This window comes from Pan paniscus, chromosome 7 (assembly GCF_029289425.2).
Source record: "Pan paniscus chromosome 7, NHGRI_mPanPan1-v2.0_pri, whole genome shotgun sequence".
NCBI lineage: Eukaryota > Metazoa > Chordata > Mammalia > Primates > Hominidae > Pan > Pan paniscus.
Window position 1 is genome coordinate 141,115,389 of NC_073256.2, and position 19,690 is coordinate 141,135,078.

Consider the following 19,690-nt stretch of genomic DNA (forward strand, 5'->3'; position numbering starts at 1 on the left):
CTTGTTGCAAAGTTATATTTAAAAACAGTGTCAGATGTTAAACATTATTTGTTAAGAAGCCATGGATCAGAATTTGGGTTGGTGTCCCTCCCCCTTCACCTCCCCCTTCATTTAACAACTGTTTTTTTTTTTTTTTTTGAGGGAAGATGTCTGTGGTTTTCAAGTGCTTAGTTCCACTTCATTCCCCAAGGCTTCTCCTGCTGCCGATGAAATGCCACTTCCCCTTTATTTTGTACCACCTTCTATCTGTGGCCCCACATCCCAAAGTGTTACCTGTGACCTTTTTTTTTTTTTTTTTGAGACCGAGTCTCGCTCTGTTACTCAGACTGGAGTGCAGTGGCACCATCTTGGCTCACTGCAACCTCCACCTTCTGGGTTCAAGCAATTCTCATGCCTCAGCCTCCTGAGTAGCTGGGACTACAAGTGTGTGCCACCATGCCCAGCTAATTTTTGTATTTTTAGTAGTGACGGGGTTTCACCACGTTGGCCAGGCCGGTCTCGAACTCCTGACCTCAGGCGATCCACCCACCTCGGCCTCCCAAAGTGCTGGGATTACAGGCATGAGCCATTGCACCCGACCAGCTGTGATCTTGACGGCTGCTCCCAAGCCGTTGGCTCTTCCTCTCCCTTCTCTTTCTTATACACACACATTCTCCGAGAGCAAGCACAAATTGGCTTTTAGGGGGTGAAAAAGCCCTTAATTTTTTTATGTATAAAGCACTGATATCCACATGGTATATAAACAGATTTGTAGTATTATCTCTGGTGTTAACATTTCTTGGGGGGAAGGGATGGCAATGAAGAAACACATGTGTCTAAAAAGGTTCCTTAGAACAGCAATAGTTTTTAAAAAGATTGAGAACCATTGCCTTATGCTGATGTGCTTGCTTCTGCAGTGTGTTCAGTTAAGGAAAGGCCTCACTCAGGAATTCAGAAATCATTCTCTTTTTGTTCCTGCTGCTGGTTGACCTCTTTCAAGTGTGTTTGTTTTGTCTTCCTTAACATGGAGCCATGCATAGCTGCAGCCCCTGAGAACCGCTCGACAGGGTTGCCTCTGCGCCCCTCCACGAGCTCTCCAGAGCCACAGAGGACAAAAAAAGAAGCAACGATCATTATTGTATTTTTATAAAAAGAAACAGATTGAAGCAGAGCACAATGTCTTCTGCAAATTCTGGGAAGGCAAGGGGCCGTCTCTGTTTTACTTTTTCTGTAAATAGGCCCTTAATAGAAACTACTTGTTGATGACATCAGTGGTGGAAAAAAGAGAAGTTGCAGCCGCCTCTTTGGAGTCGGAGTGTGTCTTACCTCGGCCCTGGTCACGATTATGCGAATCAACGTCTCCTCATCGGTCCCCGCACCCTTCATCGACTTGTACAGACGTTCAGCAAAATAGCCCTCACAATCCTGGGCACATCTCACTGGGCAGGACAAAGGAAAAGAGAATGTGAGGCTTTCACGTTTTGTGGAATGACCCTGGGACCCCCCTAAATGTCACCTGGCTGCCCTTCGAGCTGACTGGATGGTGAGGCAGAGGTGTGAAAGGAGCTGACTTGACACCGTTGCGAAATGAGATTTGGAAGATTCCCTGGTCAGAGCACCTGGAATCTTCAAGCATAGCTCCCCTCCTGTCCCCTAAAGACCCTCTAGAGGAGAGCTGTGGCATCTTCGGGCCCTCCCGGCCACGTCCATGATTCTCGTTATTTCCCAGCAGAAATAACTTTCCCTATCGAGTGAAATCTCTGGTGCTGTCCTTAGGGTTCTGAAGGGAAACAGATTGGCCAGCAACCTTCTGGAACAAAACTTCATCATCTTGACAATGTATCCAGTTGGACAGCCGCCTGCTCTCCTATGCTCAACAACCTCCCTACTCTTTGTTTTTCCTCACTGGGGTTGTTTTGTAAGCCTCATCTCTGAACCTTTTCCAGGTTCCCCATGATCTTTTGGTTTGCAATCCGGGATGTGGACTTCATGAAATGTTTGATCCTTTTTAAAGATCACTTTCCTACGATGCTGCTATTTGCTCTTTCCTGGCTTCCCCTTGCCTTCCAGCTTTGATCTATCCACAGCTTAATGAAGCGTGGTCTCTATTCATCAAGCAGGTGACAGGGTGCATCTCTTCTCCTGGGAATAAATCATTCCTTCCCCTCCTCCCAGGCTCATATGAATCCATCATGGCTAACACGTTAGAGGAAAAAAAAATATTTGCCCTTTAGGCTGTTAACATTTCTCTAGAACACTTGATGATGTTAGTGATTAACAGTAAGTGATTATTTCAGCATAAATGTGGAATGTGCAATCTTACTATGTCCCATAATGGGGCTGTTGTTGTCTAGGGGACTGTATGTGTGATTGATGCTTATAAGCAGGGGAGAGGAGCAGAGTTCGGGAAGGAGAGTCTAGTTTGGGGACCAGCCGCCTTTCACAGGCCATGTGGCAGCTGTCACAGTTTCAGTGGAAAAGAAAATCGCACTGGAAAAGAAACGATGTCTGGCCTCTTTCTCCTGAGAACAACCCAAAAGCTGCTGGATTGGTGGTTCAGGGGAAACTTGCACGCTATTCTGGGGAGTAGCATATTCAAGACTTACTGTGATCCCCAGACAATTTGAGCTAATGAGCACCACAAAGTTTTCCTGAAAATCCTCTTCCATACAGCGCGGCTTGATGTGGGGATCATTGTCTGCCTGAAGTCACTGTGTTCCACTCCTGCACAGGGGTCTTCTCCCTTGACATTCCTTCTACATGATATTTCAGGAAGAAAACTCTCAACATTTCTCCTGTCTATAATCTATGCTTGGGGAACAACCTCTGTTGTTAGCAGCAGCAGGAATCTCTCAAAAGGCTGGGCAGGGATAGCCAAAGAAGATGTGGAATAAAATTATTCACTGCAGCCAGGCATGGTGGCTCACACCTGTAATCCCAGCGCTTTGGGAGGCCAAGGTGGGTGGATCATTTGAAGTCAGGAGTTCGAGACCAGCCTGGCCAACATGGTGAAACTCCGTCTCTACTAATAACATAAAAATTAGCCAGGCTTGGTAATCCCAGTTACTTGAGAAGCTGAGGCATGAGAACCACTTGAACCCGGGAGGCAGAGGTTGCAGTAAGCCAAGATTGCACCACTGCACTCTAACCTGGGTGACAGAGTGAAACTGTGTCTTAAAAAAAAAAAAAGAAAGAAAGAAAAAAACCTCTTCACAGCAAATGGCAGGAAGGGCAGCCAGCCTGGTGCTCTATATCTTGCTCCCCTTTGCCTTCAGAGTGAGTTCCTGAACTTCAGTGAGTATAACCCAGTCACTTGGACAGTTTGTAAAAGTGTGGCTTCCCAGGCTCCCTTCCTGGAGGTTCTCAGTGGGAACCTGGAGTGGGGCCCAGGAACCTGCATTGTAACAGGTGATTCCAAGGTAGGGGGTCCATAGACCTCACTTTGAGAAATGCTGCTCCAGAGGCTGGATGTGGTGGGAGCCATTTGACCTCACCCCCTGCTCCTAGATGTTAGTCATAAACTGGCATCGCTATAAGTTAGGTGGGAGCGGGGTGGGAAGCGTCTAGAAAATAGTCATGAAGCCGTATTCTGTTATTTGTGTGGCTTATTCTCAAGGTCTTTTCTAATCACTTTTTTTCGCTACCACTGGAGTACAGCTCTCTCTTAGACTGTGTGGTCCTCATGAAGCCGTATTCTGTTATTTGTGTGGCTTATTCTGAAGGTCTTTTCTAATCACTTTTTTTTCACTACCACTGGAGTACAGCTCTCTCTTAGACTGTGTGGTCCTCAACCCCAGGGACTTGGCTTTTCTGTCATCTGTACCATCTTTGCTCTTTGTTTTTTTATCTTTATCTTTAGCCTAATCTGTTGATTTGTACCCACCAGCTTAAAATCCACCATGAGCTTTAGGCTCCTTAAGAGCAAGAACTGGCCTTATTTACCTCCTTTTCCCACACCCAGCACAAACCCTGGGCCCAGGCAGGTGCTGAATAAATGTTAAATCATTGAATAGTTGTAATACCATCTTCTGACTGCACTCTGGTGTTTTCCTGATTCTCACACTGCAAGTATAGCAAGCAAGGACGTACAGCCTCAGAACCAGGCCGTGAGTAGATCCTATTATCTACTCAAGACTCTTCTTAATTATGCCTAGTGTTCCATTATTGGAATGTTAAGCTTGTAGGAGTTATTTATATCCTACTGCTCAAGGTCATCGCCAAGGTCTGAATTTTTCACACATGTCTGCAATTCAAAAAATTGCAACCTCCAGCATAAATGGCTTAAGGCCCTAAGCACAGTCACTTATACCAGGGCTCGTGTATATATCCAGTGTGGGTCATGAGTAACACCAGGGATTTTTAGGCCTCCGGATATCACAGCAGAGGTCTTGCTCATTGAATGCAAAATAAGGATGGATTAAAAAAAATCAATTGCTGACATTGTTCAAAAAAACCCCAAAGAAACCAAACAAAAGAGTTTGGCAACTGGAGCACATTTTTTAACTTCCAGGGCTGCTTATTTGGTTCTTCCTCTTCTGAGAACAGGTCTCTCCATTCCTTCTGCCATTTGGGTTGGTGCCCTGGATTCCTCACCACAGGACTGTGGACAATGGACAATGCCTTCATTCCAGGGCTTGCAGAAAGAAAGAAGGAGCCTGTCAGACACAGCTCCATGCCCATCTCTCTGCTATTTCCTGCCTTTGGGCAACACCTGGAGAGGAGGTCCTGGGGTTTGGTTGGCACAATCAGGATCTGATCTCCCTCCCCTCTCTTTCCAAACAAACTTCATTCTTTGAAAACATTGAAAGGAACCAAATGGAAAAGGAAACCTGTGAGCTATCAGGCTGCCTGAAACTGGATAACAGTCTAGGTTGTTGACAGGTGCCCTCAGGGACCCATGGTGTTAGTGGGTGATATGGTGTGGCTGTGTCCCCACCCAAATCTCATCTTGAATTATAGCTCCCACAATTCCCACATGTTGTGGGAGGGACCCAGTGGGAGATAATTCAATCATGGGAGTGGTTTCCTCTCATATGGTTCTCATGGTAGTGAATAAGTTTCACGAGATTTGATGATTTTATAAGGGGTTTCCTCTTTTGCTTGGGTCTTATTCTCCCTTGTCTGCCACCATGTAAGCTGTGCCTTCCGTCTTCAGCCATGATTGTGAGGCCTCCCCAGGCACGTGGAACTGTGAGTCCATTAAGCATCTTTTTCTTTATAAATTACCCCATCTTGGCTATGTCTTTATCAGCAGCATGAAAACGGACTAATACAGCAGGACTGCAATGGATGCTGTGGTGTGCCACTCAGATGCCCTATTCAGGATCGAGGCAGTCATTCACAGCTGAGTCCCTCCCCAGGAATTTCCCTCCAAGGGAGAGAGCTGGCTTGCCCAAAGTTGCACTGCTCCCCTGGTACAGCCAGTGTTACATGACTGTTTGATGTGGGGTGCAAAAGCCTGGCCCCCTTGCTCCACCTTGGACATCTCAGCTTCCAAGCTTCCTGTGGGATCAGCAATGCCCCTGTTGCAACTGCATCACAGTCACTATCTCTCTTGCTCAGTGCTGCTTAGACGTGTTGACCCCCAAAAGCTATTCCCTCAAATCTTCCTACACACAAACCTCTGTCTGAGTCTGGTTCCAGGCAGCCCAACCTAAGACAGGAGCTCTCCCAACTTTACTTTACCGAGAGTTAAATAGGCCTTCTGCAAGTCGCCTGATGTTTCTTCCTCAATGGCTTCTTCTATGTCTTTGCCAATGAGCTGCAGCGAAAACCAAAATCAACTGTTATTCCAGGTTTGCCTTTGACCTTAGGACTCTTGGGGTTGTTCCTCTACAAAAAGCACTAAAGTTTACTAGATTTAGTCCTGTGGCTTCAGGGAACTCCTAGCCTGACTCTTGCCTTGTAGGATTGGGGTGTTTGCCACCCATTCGAGAGAGGGCTCTCGTTGCTGAGGAGTCAGTCTAGATTTGACTCCTAATGGATTTGACCTTAGTGCCACTCCCTCAACCTCAATTTCCTCATCTGTAAAATTTGGGAGTGGAGAAACAATTAATATATAATATATATTATAATATATAATTAATATATAATGTATACTATAATCATAGATTTTTTTTAACATTGATGTGTAGTTTAGTTCCCATGTGTTCTTCACCCTTTCCAGTTTCAATTTCCCAGGAGGCTGTGGTTATGATCATCTGACATGCACCTCCATCCTCTCCCTTGTCTTGGGACCAGGGACTTAGTCACAGTTTGAGTGAAATAAGTAGGCATGGTGAAGTTCATGATAACAACTTGATCTAAAGCTCCTGAGAGGGTGGGTCTGCAAGGGCTGGGAGCCGGGGGTGCTGACCACATCAAAATGCCACTTGTCTTCACTCTGGGGTGATTCCAAATAATCCTATATTCACCACTGGCTCACATATTGCTCTGGGCAGCATTACACATTAGGTTTCTTTCTAAATATTTACAGAAGCTGAAGTTCAGAGTAAATTGTGACTATCCTTAACACAAATACTGCCCGGGCCAAGCTCAGGGCAGGCACATAAAGAGAAAGGAGAATGCTTTGCTGGGTTTGGAGAAATGCAATTAAGCATTAGAAACACTGAAATTTCTTTCTTAGAAATTATCTTTTGAGGATATGACACAATTGATTCTATAAATAATTGGGGACTTTGAGTATGCACCAGTGGAGTTTATGTGGTTTATTTTGAAAACACAGGTAAACAAAATGTTCTTAGTGATGTAAGCACAATATATGTCGGGGGAGGAACTGTGTCCAGATTTAATGAAGCCCTGTTGCTTGATCTCCTAGTCATTGTTTGCGTATCTGGAGGCCTTGGTGTGTGGCAATAAAAACCAGATTAGAAGAGTGGGGGAACTGTCCCTTCCTTAGCTGCCCCCAGTCTTTTTTGGGTTTGATGTAGGAGTCATTATTTTGGAAGGGATTGGTATCCCTTTCCCAGAAACAAGGTTCTTGTTCTGTAGACTGAGATCATACTTCAAGAGAACATTTTGTTCACACAGGTCTTGTTTACTTTAAAAAATCCTCACATTAAACCATTTTCCATTTCTATTGTTAATACCAGGCTAGATCAGGGATTTTAAATTTTCTGTAGAATCTCAGCCTACAAAACAGATGAAAGCAGAAAGCAGATCTGTACTGGGAGGCGGGAGGTGGGCTCCTTTCCCTTGCCATTGGCATCTATACCGTGTTTTTGCCCTCTCAGGTTTTTTCCTTGCACAACTCCAGGAGGCGCTATTCACACACTGCAACAAGAAGGTACTGCCCTGTCTGCTTCCTGCCCCACCCTACTCCTGGTAGCTGCTGAGGCATCTCCGTGGGACACAATCTGAAACAATGGTCTGGCCCAAGCTGTTGGGACTGTATTTTGGATACTTCTCACTTCAGTTACTGCAACATGATTCTTGGGGGCTCTTTGTACAGAAACAGATTTTCTGATCTCAGTAGAAAAACACATTATAAGGGTAGATTCCAAACAAGTCTCTAAGACTCTCGTTAAACAGGCAGCAATGCCTGCAGGGAGGTTATTAGAGGAGCAGGGGAGACATTTCTTTCTTTGAAAATCGGTTTCCCCAAATGGACGGCACGCTGACAGCAGAGCCCTCTGTGCTCTGGCACTGACTATAGCAGTTAGAGGGTGAAGCCTCTGGCGTGGAATGAAGAACATGTACAGGGGAGGGGCAAAGGGTGAGGCACGCAGTGAGGTGGCAGCAAAGTGGGCTATGGGTATGCATATCTACTGTTTATGCTGAGCCCTGTTTGGGGACTTTACTTTGGTTTTATAGCTATATAAGTCTTTCATATTTGGTAATATTGGGGACTGTAATAATCCTGCATGATGCAGAAGTTTGGGAAACTGTTGCGTGGCCTGGGATTGCTGGGAGTGTCAGAAGTTAAGACTCAGGCTTAGAGCATAAATAAATGGCAAAACCCTGAGTTTCTGTGCTGAAAATTAAAATTCAACCCTAAGCCAGGACGACTCATGCCACATAAGAAACTCCAGTGATCTCAGACTAGCATCTCTGTGCTTTTGGTCAGAAGCCATCAGAAAAATCATAGAACCAGTGTCTAAGAGCAGGCTGAACTCTAAAAACATCAGCAATAAATATCAAGAATGACACTTGAGCAAGGCTTTTGAAATGGATGAATAGATAGCATTTTAGAGCTGGTTTCATGTAAAGAATCGTCAAATCCATAGATTACCTTATTGTACATATAAGCTTTAGCCCTGATTTTTGGCACTGTCTGTTCACCCAGGGAGATGCCTGACAATTGCTAATGTTCACTGAATGCCTACTGCATGCCAGGGACTAACTGCTTATTTCTGTTAACTCATTTAATCCTTATTAACCCTATGAAGTAGGTACTATTATCCCTATTTTACAGTTTGGGAAACCGAGGCACAGAACCCTTAATAACTTGCACAAGGACATACAGCTGTAGCCTAAAGCGGACTTCTTAAACTGTAATATACATTAAAATCACCTGGAACACCTGCTCTAACACAGATGGTCAGGCCCTAGCCCCGGGGAATCTGATTCAGTAGGTCTGGTGGGGACTGAGAATTCTCAATTTAAACAAATTCTCAAGTGATGCTGATGGTGCTGTTTCAGGATCAACTTTTGAGATATTAGCCTGGAGAGTGTACTTTCAGGTAGTCAGTTCATACACACACACACACGTACCCAGAAACTCCATCTGTGGGCTCTGTAGTGTGGGAGGAGGATCTCAGTCATAGAGAAGTCCTCCAGCTCAGAGGCTACGCAGCTCCAGGAACAAGAGACCGGGGGAGTGCAGGGTCAGCTGTCTTTGATCATGACTCTGGGCACGATTTGAAAGGAGCAGGCCCTAAAGGCTTATATACAGTCATGATAAAATTCCAAAGCTTTATTGTCTTTTTATCTGCTGGCAACACATAGGAAATGCTATTTGGAGTGAGGAGTGGCCAGCTTCAGCTGAGGTAGGAGCTCAGGCCGGGGAGTCTTGGAGTTCTCATCCACTCTCTGCTACCGACTTGCTGTGTGGTCCTGATAAGTTACAGATGGTTCCTCACTCAACAGACTTTCCTTGTCCAGCAGTTGTGGGTCACAATAGTTGTTCGGCCTACATTGTAGTTATGCTGTTGTTATGAAACTGAATGAGACACAGAACATAGAAGTGCTTTGAGCAGGTAAAAGCGCTCTACACATATAAAATAGGATGCCAAAAAAAAATCTGATATTCCACTCCAGGCGTTTTGCAAGTAAAGACTGCTTTTCAGGGAAGGACTTACTGCTAAGGGCCTTGAAATAACTAACTCGCCTTGTGGGCTTAAATTTATCCTGGGATTAAAATATAATTTATGTGCATCTTTTCAGGAGCCTATCTTTGAGGTACTTCATATCTGTCTTGAGAATGGTGGGCACTGTTAGCCAACTGTAAACTGGAGTAATAGTAGCAAACATTAGTATGCTTGCCACATGCCAGCTCAACTGTTCTGAGTCTTTATCTTATTTAACCTTAAAATCACTCTGAGGGTGTGAAGATGATGTTCACGGTTCCTGTTCTACAAACAGGCTGGAGAGATTTGGTCACTTGCCAGTGGTAGACCCAGGATTTGCACCTGGGCTCTTGGACTCTAGAGCTTCTCCCCTGAATGGGACACTTGCTTCCCTGGCGTCTGTTGTGAAGCCGGTTTCCAGCCTGGGTACTGCATCTGGGTCTGGACGATTCTTGGTCTGGACAGGTGGTGGGCTTTCCTGTGCACTGCAGGCTGTTTAGCAGCATCCTGGGCCTCTGTTCACTAGATGCCAGGGCCACCACCCCCAGCTGTGACAACTCCAAATAATTCTAGACATTATCAAATATTCCCTAGGTAGGAAAATCGCCTCCAATTGAGAACCACTGTTGTAAAGGATCCCCAATTCCTTATTGCAGATCTTGGCTTCTTTTGGAAATAAGACACTTTCAGAGTGAACTCTTTTGCCCCAATACTTTATGACTTACAATTTGATAGGCTTGAAAGGTGGCTCGTAACTGCTTGTAGCTCCTCTTGGCCAGGACTTCATTGAACGCAAGCTCATCAGTGCCCCAGCGGCCTTCCCCTGCCTCAAGGGTCAAATACAAACACTTTGAAAAAGGCTTTTGTGAAAAGACTGATTATGCAGTGCTGTGACTAGGCCTCACTGACAGGAAATTATAAACTATGCATTGAATAGAAGTCAAATGGACTAAGCACTTTCAGCTTCTAACCCACAAATGTATTTCACATACTTATTTATATTGTTTATACCATTCTTTGTTCCAAAACAGATCTGATGTGGTCAACCCCAGAGTATAAGAATAGGAACCATTCATTTAGATTCATGGAGACTATATATATGATCTAGAAAGATCTAAGCATATCTTTGTTTCTTATTTCCCAAGTAACTCCTCTTTGCATGAAATAAACATTTGTTGAAAATAATGCTAATAAATTTTAAAAAAGAATTTGCAGAGACTGGCACGTCTGCACACATACATCATACAGATCTTTGGCATCCTGACCAGCTAGATCTTTGTCCACGTCATCTCCTTCATTGCGATTAGCCTAGAAAAATTGACACATTGTTATTAACTTGCATTCCTGCTTGACCACAGAAAACAAACTAACAAAAAAAACAAAGTCCTGGAGAAAGAGGTGAATTCTTTCTCAGCTCAGCTCAGTTCAGCCTGGCAAGGAGGTAACACCTGCTCTTTGCTGCCATCTTTTGGGCACAATGGATAAACAGAGTAGCTTCTGTGGCAACGCTTGGTTTTGCCTTTTTTTTTTTTTTTTTTTTTTTTTTTGTAGAAACCAGAGTCACCCACAAACCCCACTGACCTCTGAGCAGACTGAGTGCGATCTCTGGTTTTCCCTAGAATGAGTCCCCTCTTTGTTTCAAAATATCAGATTTCACCACTCAAGGTCTCAGTCCTAAAAAACCCTGAGAGCTGGTCATGGAAGTCTAACTTGAGCCCTTTGTGGTGGGCAGAATTCTAAGATGACCCAATGGTCCACATCCTTGTATAATCCCCTTCCCTTGAGTGTGGGTGAGAGCTATGAATGTGAGGAGATGCCACTCCTGTGATTGCGTTATATTCAATGGCAAAGGGGAATTTTGCTGATACAATTCAGGTCTCCAATCAGCTGAGTCCACCAAAAGGGAGATTATCCTTGGCCGGCCTGACCCAAATGAATGAGCTCTTCTTAAAAGGTCAGAGATGGAAGAAGTCAGAGAGATGAGCTGCTGCCGGACTGGAAGAAACCAAACAGCCATGTGGTGCACTGCCTTGGGGGACTGTGTGGAAGGGAGCTGCTGGCGGTCTCTAGGAGCTGATAGTAGCTTCTGGTCAACAGCAAGAAAATGGGGACATCAAACACAGCCATAAGGAAATGAATTCTGCCAACAATTAATGAGCTTGGAAGAAGACTCTGAGCCTCAGATGAGATGGCAGCCCTGGCCGACACCTTGATTTCAGCCTGTTGAGAACCTGACCAAAGGACTCAGCGAACCCAAATATTACTCAGCTGGATCTCCAAGATACTACTTGGACTCCTGACCCATGGAAACTGTGAGATGATAGATCTATGTTGTTCTGAGGTGCTAAGTTTGTGGCGATTTGTTATACAGCAAGAGAAAACTTAAACACTCTTCCTGCTGCAGTGGAAGCCTCTCTCTTCTGTTCTCTGCTGTCAGTGTATCCCATTGGGAGAAACAAAACAGAGAAAATGCACAGAGCTCGTAAAGATGAGTGTGTCCATGAGAATACAGATGTGTCTGTCTAGAGGTCTCGGGGGGCTGTGTCCCAGCAGGGCCAATTCTGAAAGCCCTGATGTCCTGGCTGAGTTTCTTGTTGTAGTCCTTACAGGCCCAGGATCCAGTGAATCCTGGAAGTAATTGTAGAGTTGTGTTGTAGAAGCGGCCCTGCTTGGGGTCAGATAGTCTGGTTCTTGCTTCTGGGCTGTCTCTTACTGGCTGCATGAACCTGGGCAGGTTACCCACCCTCTCATGGCCTACATTTCCTCATTGGCAAAATGACAAAATGATGCTTAATGAGCCGACTCATTTACAAAAAGTGATTGTAAACTGCAAATGACTAGGCAGATTGTTTATATGGAAGTAATTCCAATTGAATATAATTTCACCAGAGCTGGGCTGATGGAGCATGGGTTGATAATCCCTCGATAATATTTTTAATATAAGGAAGAAATGTTTATCTACGTTACCCTTTTTCATCATGGTGCCATGTTGCCAAGGATTTTTCCTAAGATGATAAAACAGGTGACACCTCTTTCCTCTTACCTGCAGCAGGGACACCAGGATTTTTTTTAGGTTTCCACTTGTATCACCTTTGACATCTGATTCGAGGCTCCTATCAAATACTTTGAAGGAAGTAAACAAGGAGGGAAGAAAGCAGATGATTTAGTTTCCCAGAGGTGTTTTGAAAGAAACATACTTTATCCAAAGCCAGAATGAAAAGTCACTTACGCCTTTGGTAGGCCTCTTTAATGGCGATGATTTCCTAGGGAAGGTAATTTACAAAAAAATCAATACTCCAAGGAGGGATTAATCAATAAGAGACACAGAGACATACAGAGAGAAGAGGCGGGAGACCATGTCTGGACACAAAGTGCCTTCAAGACTTCCTCTTAAGATGGTCATCCCTATAGGTCCAGGGCACACGCCTGGAGCGAGTCCCTGGAGATGTGAAGGGCCCTTCCACCCCTCCCCCCACTCCGCCCACCTCTGCAAACATCTCTAACACACAAGTGACAAATGCATGCATTCTCTTTCTTTAAATGTGAGAAGTTTACAGCTAGGCTAACACCTTCTTTCACCACCTCCTCGCCTGGTCTCACTTCTCTTCCCCACTCAGGTAACCCATGTTAGAAGTTCAGTGTGTATCAGAAAGATACACAGATTTCTTTTTTTGCATTTGTATATATATGTGCTACTGAAAACAGAATTGTATAGGTGTCATGTGTTTAGCAGGTGGAATACTGTACCTATCATTCCTTGACTTAGTTTTTCTCTCAATAATAATATCCCGGAGATCCAGCTATGCTTGTACATGGATAGTCACCTAGAGTTTTTTAAAGGGACACAAAATATTCCATACTACAATAAGCTACAGTTTACTTAGCCAACCTCCTATTGATGGAGGCTTAGGTCGTTTCCAAGTTTTCTCTCCTTCAAACAAGGCTTCGTTCAGTAACAGACTGGCTGCGTGCAGGAGTGCTAGTTTCTCTTGAGGGTGTGTTCTTGGAGAAACTGCTTTATATTTCAATGTCTGGTGCCAAGGGGTGCACCTCAGGAGCTGCCTCAGTTTACACTTGAACCAGCAGCTTGTAAGAGCAGGCTTCCTGCTCCCCCCGCCCCCCACCACCAAGCTGGTTAAAATGAAAGTCAGTAGGTGGTGACTGGGAGAAGGTGGTGATGGGGAGAAAGCGGTGGGGAGCCTCACTGCTGCGCTCCTGGGTGGGAGGGAAGGGCAGGCCAGGTGCTGGGGGAGGCTGATCACTTGTGTTTGTGCAGCTCCCTCCCTTTTCTCCTTCCAACCCGCGACCAGGATCTGCCTGAACCTGGCACCCACTCTCTGCAGGTTTTTCTTCTCATCCCATCAGATCTATTTGATTGATAGAGAGGACTTGCTTATTGGTTGAAGCCAGGAACTTAAAGAAACTAGGCTGAGGGAGAAAAAGCTATGATCACATGAGATTAGAAAAATATATATGAATATATTTTTTGAGACGAAGTCTCGCTCTGTCGCTCAGGCTGGAGTGCAGTGGCACAATCTTGGCTCACTGCAACCTCTGCCTCCCGGGTTCAAGCGATCCTCCTGCCTCAGCCTCTCAAGTAGCTGGGATTACAGATGCATGGCGCCACACCTGGCTAATTTTTGTATTTTTAGTAGAGACGGGGTTTCATCATGTTAGCCAGGCTGGTCTCAAACTCCGTCTGACCTCAAGTGATCCTCCTGCTTTGGTCTCCCAAAGTGCTAAGATTACAGGCATGAACCACTGTACCTGGCCTGAAAAATATGATTAAAATTAACCTTTTCACAAAGGCAGGTGCTGACCGCCCTGGCGTTGGCTGCCTCCCTGCTGGGACCTTGGTGCTTCTGAGAAGGGTGGATGCTGAGTGGGGGAAGTTGTGTGCCTCTTGGCCTCAACTCACACTCCCGGGGGGCCTGTGCTAACCCTCCTCCGAAGCATCATCCCAACCTGAGACTCCTTGAAATGGAGGATTTTTATTATCTTGTGGAGAGTAAAGAAGTCCGAGGATGCTCTGGAAAAGGTTTGCAGCTGTAGCCTGGACCCTGGCGGCACTTCAGGAAAAGAGGCTGAGCAGCGTGAACGTGGCCCAGCACCCAGGCCTTCTCCAGGCATTTTTGTGTCAGGGCACTGTTTGCATTTTGCCTGCTGTCTGCTCCAACCTCTGCTTCTATTTCCTGCTGAGAGGCCTCAAGAATGTTGGGCTCTTCTGGCATTTTCCTTGCTGGGCTGCCCCATTCTGCTGTCATGTGTGGTTGCTGAAGAGGGAGGGGTCTCTCCTGTGAATTATTTGTGGACCCTCTTGACTTGATGAGTCCCTTGGTTCTCCTGGCTTCTGGAGCCAGAGACAAATAGTTCTCCATGGGGCCTCAACAAATGCTCTCTTCAGCCCCCGCAAAGGTGGCATGTGCCAAGGGACATCCCTCTGTCTGATGACAGAAGTTCACACAACCCTTCAGGGTAGTACTGGCAGCCACTGGGGTGTTCACTGGCATCCCCCAGCACCACTCACCTCTCTTCCTCATTATAGCCTCTTTTGTACCCTATGCTAGCTGACCGCCATAGCCCAGGCAGTGGCACAGACATACTTGGGCTGCTTGTTGATTTTTCATGTCAGAAGAGCCGCAAAGTCAGGCTGGGTGGGGGAAAGTAGAATTGTGCCTCCTGCTTATAAAAGCATCAGTTTAGAAAAGCAGAAGCTCGCTGGACACAGCTCTTCTGAAAAGATCGATTCTGTTAAGTGGCAGCAACACCAAGACTGACCTCTGGAAGACTGGAAGAGATGTCCTCCCACATGGACCAAGCACACATATGTCTCCCCAGACACCTGCTCAGTCCATGGATAGAATGCTGGGAAGTAGGGTCCCTTCTGGGGGGCTGCAACCATCTCTACTGGGTGTGTGATGCTCCCTTGCGGGCTCAGCTGGGACTGACCTTATTGGTCCTCGTGCACAGGACCTCAATGAGGACGGACTCATCTGTGCCCAGACCCTTCATAGCCTTCTGCAGCTGCCGGGCGGCGTACTCGCTGGGACGGTCCAGAAGGGCCAACGCTATCTTCTCGAAGTTTCCACTCAGCTCACTCTTGAGTACTTCCTCCAGCTCCTACCAGAAGACAGTGAGAGACGTGCTGGGAATGGCCCAGGAGGAGAGGGGCAGGTGTCTGCTTGCACTATTGCAAGTGCTCATAGTTGACAAGAAAGGTGCTGTGGACATGAATTCTGCCAACCTGCAACCTGCTGAGAACATGCAACCTGCTCTCAGCTGCCCATCCACATTTCCCCAGGGCTGGCAGAGAGGCAGAGAGGAGCTCCCTGCTCAGGGCTGGAGACCTCACCGATGAATCACAATAACAACAGTATCTGTGGAACATTTGAGAGCTCAGAGAGCTTTTTCAGCCAGTCTTCAAGATCGCTGAAAAAATCCTCAAGATCTGTTGAACCTGATAAGATGAAGAATTTTCCCCAAATATTCAGCTAGGAAGGGCTGAAATACAGGGCTATTATCTCTAGGACCGGAGAATTTGTCATCCAAATTGGGATGCCTTTCAGTGTGAAAGGGGGCACTATTAGCAACTGCAGAGGACAACAGGAATAAAGAGGATTGTCATGGGAAGAATGACGGCCTGTACCGTCACTTCCGTTATCTCGCTAAATCCTGGAAGGGACACAGGTGAAGAAGAATGCAGGTATGTAGAAGGGGAAGTACATGGAATTCTTACTGGCATCTGTTTTTTTCTTTGTTTGAGACAGGGTGACTTTGTCACCCAGGCTGGAGTGCAGTGGTGCAATCATGGCTCACTGCAGCCTCGACCTCCTGGGCTCAGATGATCCTCCCATCTCAGCCTCCCAAGTAGCTGAGACTACAGGTACACACTGCCATGCTCGGCTAATTTTTAAATTTTTTTGTGTAGAGATGGGGTTTTGCCATGTTGTCCAGGCTAATCTCAAACTCCTAGGCTCAAGCGATCCTCCACCTCAGCCTCCCAAAGTGCTGGGATTATAGGCGTGAGCCACCACGACCCCAGCCTGCCATCTATTCTGACAAGCACCTGTCTTCCTCTTTTCCTTGAGCACCCTCTTTTCACAAGAAAACTAACTACCTTCTCCCTGTCTCCCTCTGACAATGTGGTTTAACAGGAGAAATGGTCAAGGGTGGGCATCAGCCTACCTAGAGTAGTTAATGCCCTAACTTAAACCAAAGACCTTCACATACAGTGACAGCCTGGGATGGCTCAGATTGGAGGCCCATAGACAAGCTGGCATTTCAAGGACACAAACTATAGCATAGGGTGGGCAGCTCCCCAGCAGTGTGGCATGGTGGCAAAGAACACAGCCACAGTACCTTTGTCACCTTAGAAATGTACTTAATCTCACCAACTGTCAGTTTTCAGCTCTAGAAAATGGAGACAGTGCTAGACTGACCTCACAGGGTTTTTGGGAGAATTAAATGTGACAATCCTTGTCAATACTGAGCATTAGTGCCTGACATATTTTAAACGGTCAACAAATGCTTATCATTAATCTCCCATGCTGCAAACAATTTTCTAAGAGGAGGCACATCAACTATTTTTCAAATGAAGCTCTGAGCTCTTGGCCTGGGAGGAAAACCCGGAGTATTTTTGTCCAAAGCCCTGGGATCTGCAGTCCTACAAGGGGGCTGTAATATTATGCCTCTGCCCCACAGTGGCTGCTCCAGCCAACACTGCATCTTGTGAAGGCAGGTCTGTGGTCAGTACTCTATGGTGTGGAGTCATCTAAAAATTGGAAATATATTTTCAGGCCAGGTGGGCATTATATACAGCTGCAGAGAAGAAAAATCCCAGCTTCCCACTCTTACAAGCCACAGGCATAAAAACAAATCCTTGTGTGCTTACATTCTGTCTGGGCAGAGTAGAAGGCTCGGGATAGCTCAGCTCTACTCCTGGTTTTCCTGCTGACTCTGTTACCATGGGATGGTTATTCTCTTTGGAGGTCAACTGACACGGGGCTGAGATTGGATCATATCTAACATCTTCTAGCTTTGTGATGTTGGGATTCTAGATTATCTCTTTGGCAGTCTCAGTTCTCTGAAACACAGCTGAGAACCAGAAAGTAAGCAAATGATTGGCAAATGAAGTATCACAAAGTTTTGCGCCAGAACATGCCCATTTAAGTTTTAACAGGGCCCCTAGGCTTTCAGTTTGAATCCATTTACTCTTCTTTAGACTAAAGACTAAAGATTAAGAAGCATTGTATCCGATTTTTCTTTCTTTCTTTCCTTCTTCCTCTCTTTCTTTCTCTCTCTCTTTCATTCTTTTGTTCTTTCTTTTTCTTTCCTTCCTTCCCTTCTCTCCCTTCCTCCCCACCTCCCTTTCTCTCTTTTTCTTTTCTTTTCTTTCTTTCCTTTCCACAGGGTCTCTCTCTGTCACCCAGGCTGGAGTGCAGTGGTGCAACTACGGCTCACTGAGGCCTCAACTTCTTGGGCTTAAGCAACCCTCCAGCCTCAGCCTCCTGAGTAGCAGGGACTACAGGCACACACCACCATGCCCAGCTAATTTTTTATTTTTGGTAGAGATGAAGGTCTCAACTGGTCTCCAACTCCTGGGCTCAAGCGATCCTCCTGCCTTGGCCTCCCAAAGTGTTGGGATTACAGGTGTGAGCCACCTTGCCTGGACTGACTTTTCATATTGGTAGGGTGAATGTGTTTTGGGAGGCTACTGGAGTTAGGGATGTTGACAGGGATAAAAATTTAGCTTCAGGCCGGGCACGGTGGCTCATGCCTGTAATCCTGGCACTTTGGGAGGCTGATGTGGGCAGATCACGAAGTCAGGAGTTTGAGACTAGCCTGACCAAAATTAAAATACAAAAATTTTACTAAAAACACAAAAATTAGCTGGGCATGGTGGCGTGCGCCTGTAATCCCAGCTACTCAGGAGGCTGAGGCAGGAGAATCGCTTGAACCCGGGAGGCAGAGGTTACAGTGAGCCAAGATTATGCCACTACACTCCAGCCTGGGCAACAGAGTGAGACTCCGTCTCAAAACAAAACAAAACAACAACAACAACAAAAACCACACACACATTCAGCTTCATGCATTCAATTAAATGCAATTGAACTGAAGATGCACTTATTTTCATCAAAAATTACATTGACAAACCTAATAGTAAGGAGAGAAGCAGAAAAAGCACAAAAGCACAGCCATTTGGGCAATTTAGTGTGCAAGCAAATAGCTCTATTTATGGCACTGGGTCCTCCAGGAATGGATACTGTTCTTGAAGTCAGGAGACCTGGATGTGAGACTTGGATGTGAGTCCTGGTTCTCTTTTTTTTTTTAGGTGTGTGATTTTGTAAAATGGAAACAATCATAGCTATCATAGCTTTTTCCTGTATTGGTACATGCTGGCATTATCCTGACTGATTCTCCCAGCAACCTGAGAAGGGAGCTAAGTTATCATCTTCTTTCTATCCATGAAAAGACCAAGGCCTGAAGCAATTGTTACCTGCTCAGTATCAAATAAATAGGAAAACCCATCTTCATCTTTCTATATATCTATTTATACCTACAGTGATTGAAATGGTAAAAGTTTGAAAAATATAAATGAGAATACAGCATAATAATTGATATTCATTTTGCATAATGATAATTCTAATGACATTAAGAAAAGTTTAAGTTGTGTTCATTATATATTAATAAAGAAATAAGAAAGCCTAACGCATACTTGAAGACTTCTCTCTATAAAATTATTTTCAACAATAAAAAGAATGAAAGAAAAGAAAGAAAATGTAAAGAAAAATAGGTGTTGATAGCTTAATACAATGGAGGGTTTTTTGGTAGTTTTCTGTAACAATCGCTTATGAAAAATTCCTGTATAAAGACCCACTTGTGGAAACTGATTTTCAAATTACTGATCTATCTACATATGTACAGTTAGTCCCAATTAAGTGAAAAAAAGACTAGGGTCTTCATAGAAAAATGAAGTCAATTTAAGAAATGAGTTTAAGAGTATTGATTTTACAGGCTATTGAGTTAACAAAGCAATTTCAGTTTTTCTGAACTCCATTAATGCTTTTAAGTGGTTATTTCACTTTTCCTCCTGGGCTGACTCAATAAAGCTATAAAGATATTCTGCGTGGCCTGGGGACATGAGGAAGCCGAGACGGCTGAGGCCATGGCTGGGTGCACGCTTGCTGACCACCCCTGGAATCACCTTGCCGTACGTTGCCTTGTACTTTTGCTTGATTTGTTGCCTCTCATCTGATGTCCTGCCCGATAAGATTTCAATGATGGCTGCTTCATTGGTCCCTAAAATACAGGAGAAACAAACAAAGCCACAGTGAATAAGAAACAAGATGGAAGTTTATTTTAGTCCAGGCTGAGGAAGCCAGGACTCACAGCTTAAAGGTGGTTGGAGGTGTCTATGGAACCCA

At 45.2% G+C, this 19,690-nt stretch overlaps 2 protein-coding genes across 25 annotated transcripts in view; one reads left to right on the plus strand and one right to left on the minus strand.

Moving 5' to 3' along the window:
* FAM91A1 (family with sequence similarity 91 member A1) overlaps positions 1-19,690 on the plus strand; it is a 203,298-nt gene that overhangs the window by 70,922 nt on the left and 112,686 nt on the right. The gene's annotated exons all lie outside the window — the stretch shown is intronic.
* Positions 1-19,690, minus strand: part of ANXA13 (annexin A13) — a 56,978-nt gene that overhangs the window by 2,504 nt on the left and 34,784 nt on the right. For both annotated transcript variants that reach the window (XM_055116935.3, XM_055116934.3), the window contains 8 exons: positions 19,471-19,565; positions 15,216-15,386; positions 12,496-12,529; positions 12,310-12,389; positions 10,506-10,574; positions 9,992-10,093; positions 5,665-5,740; positions 1,306-1,418 (listed from right to left, as the gene is read on the minus strand). In XM_055116935.3, the coding sequence (XP_054972910.2) occupies positions 1,306-1,418; positions 5,665-5,740; positions 9,992-10,093; positions 10,506-10,574; positions 12,310-12,389; positions 12,496-12,529; positions 15,216-15,386; positions 19,471-19,565 (740 nt within the window). The remainder of the gene's footprint in view (positions 1-1,305; positions 1,419-5,664; positions 5,741-9,991; positions 10,094-10,505; positions 10,575-12,309; positions 12,390-12,495; positions 12,530-15,215; positions 15,387-19,470; positions 19,566-19,690) is intronic.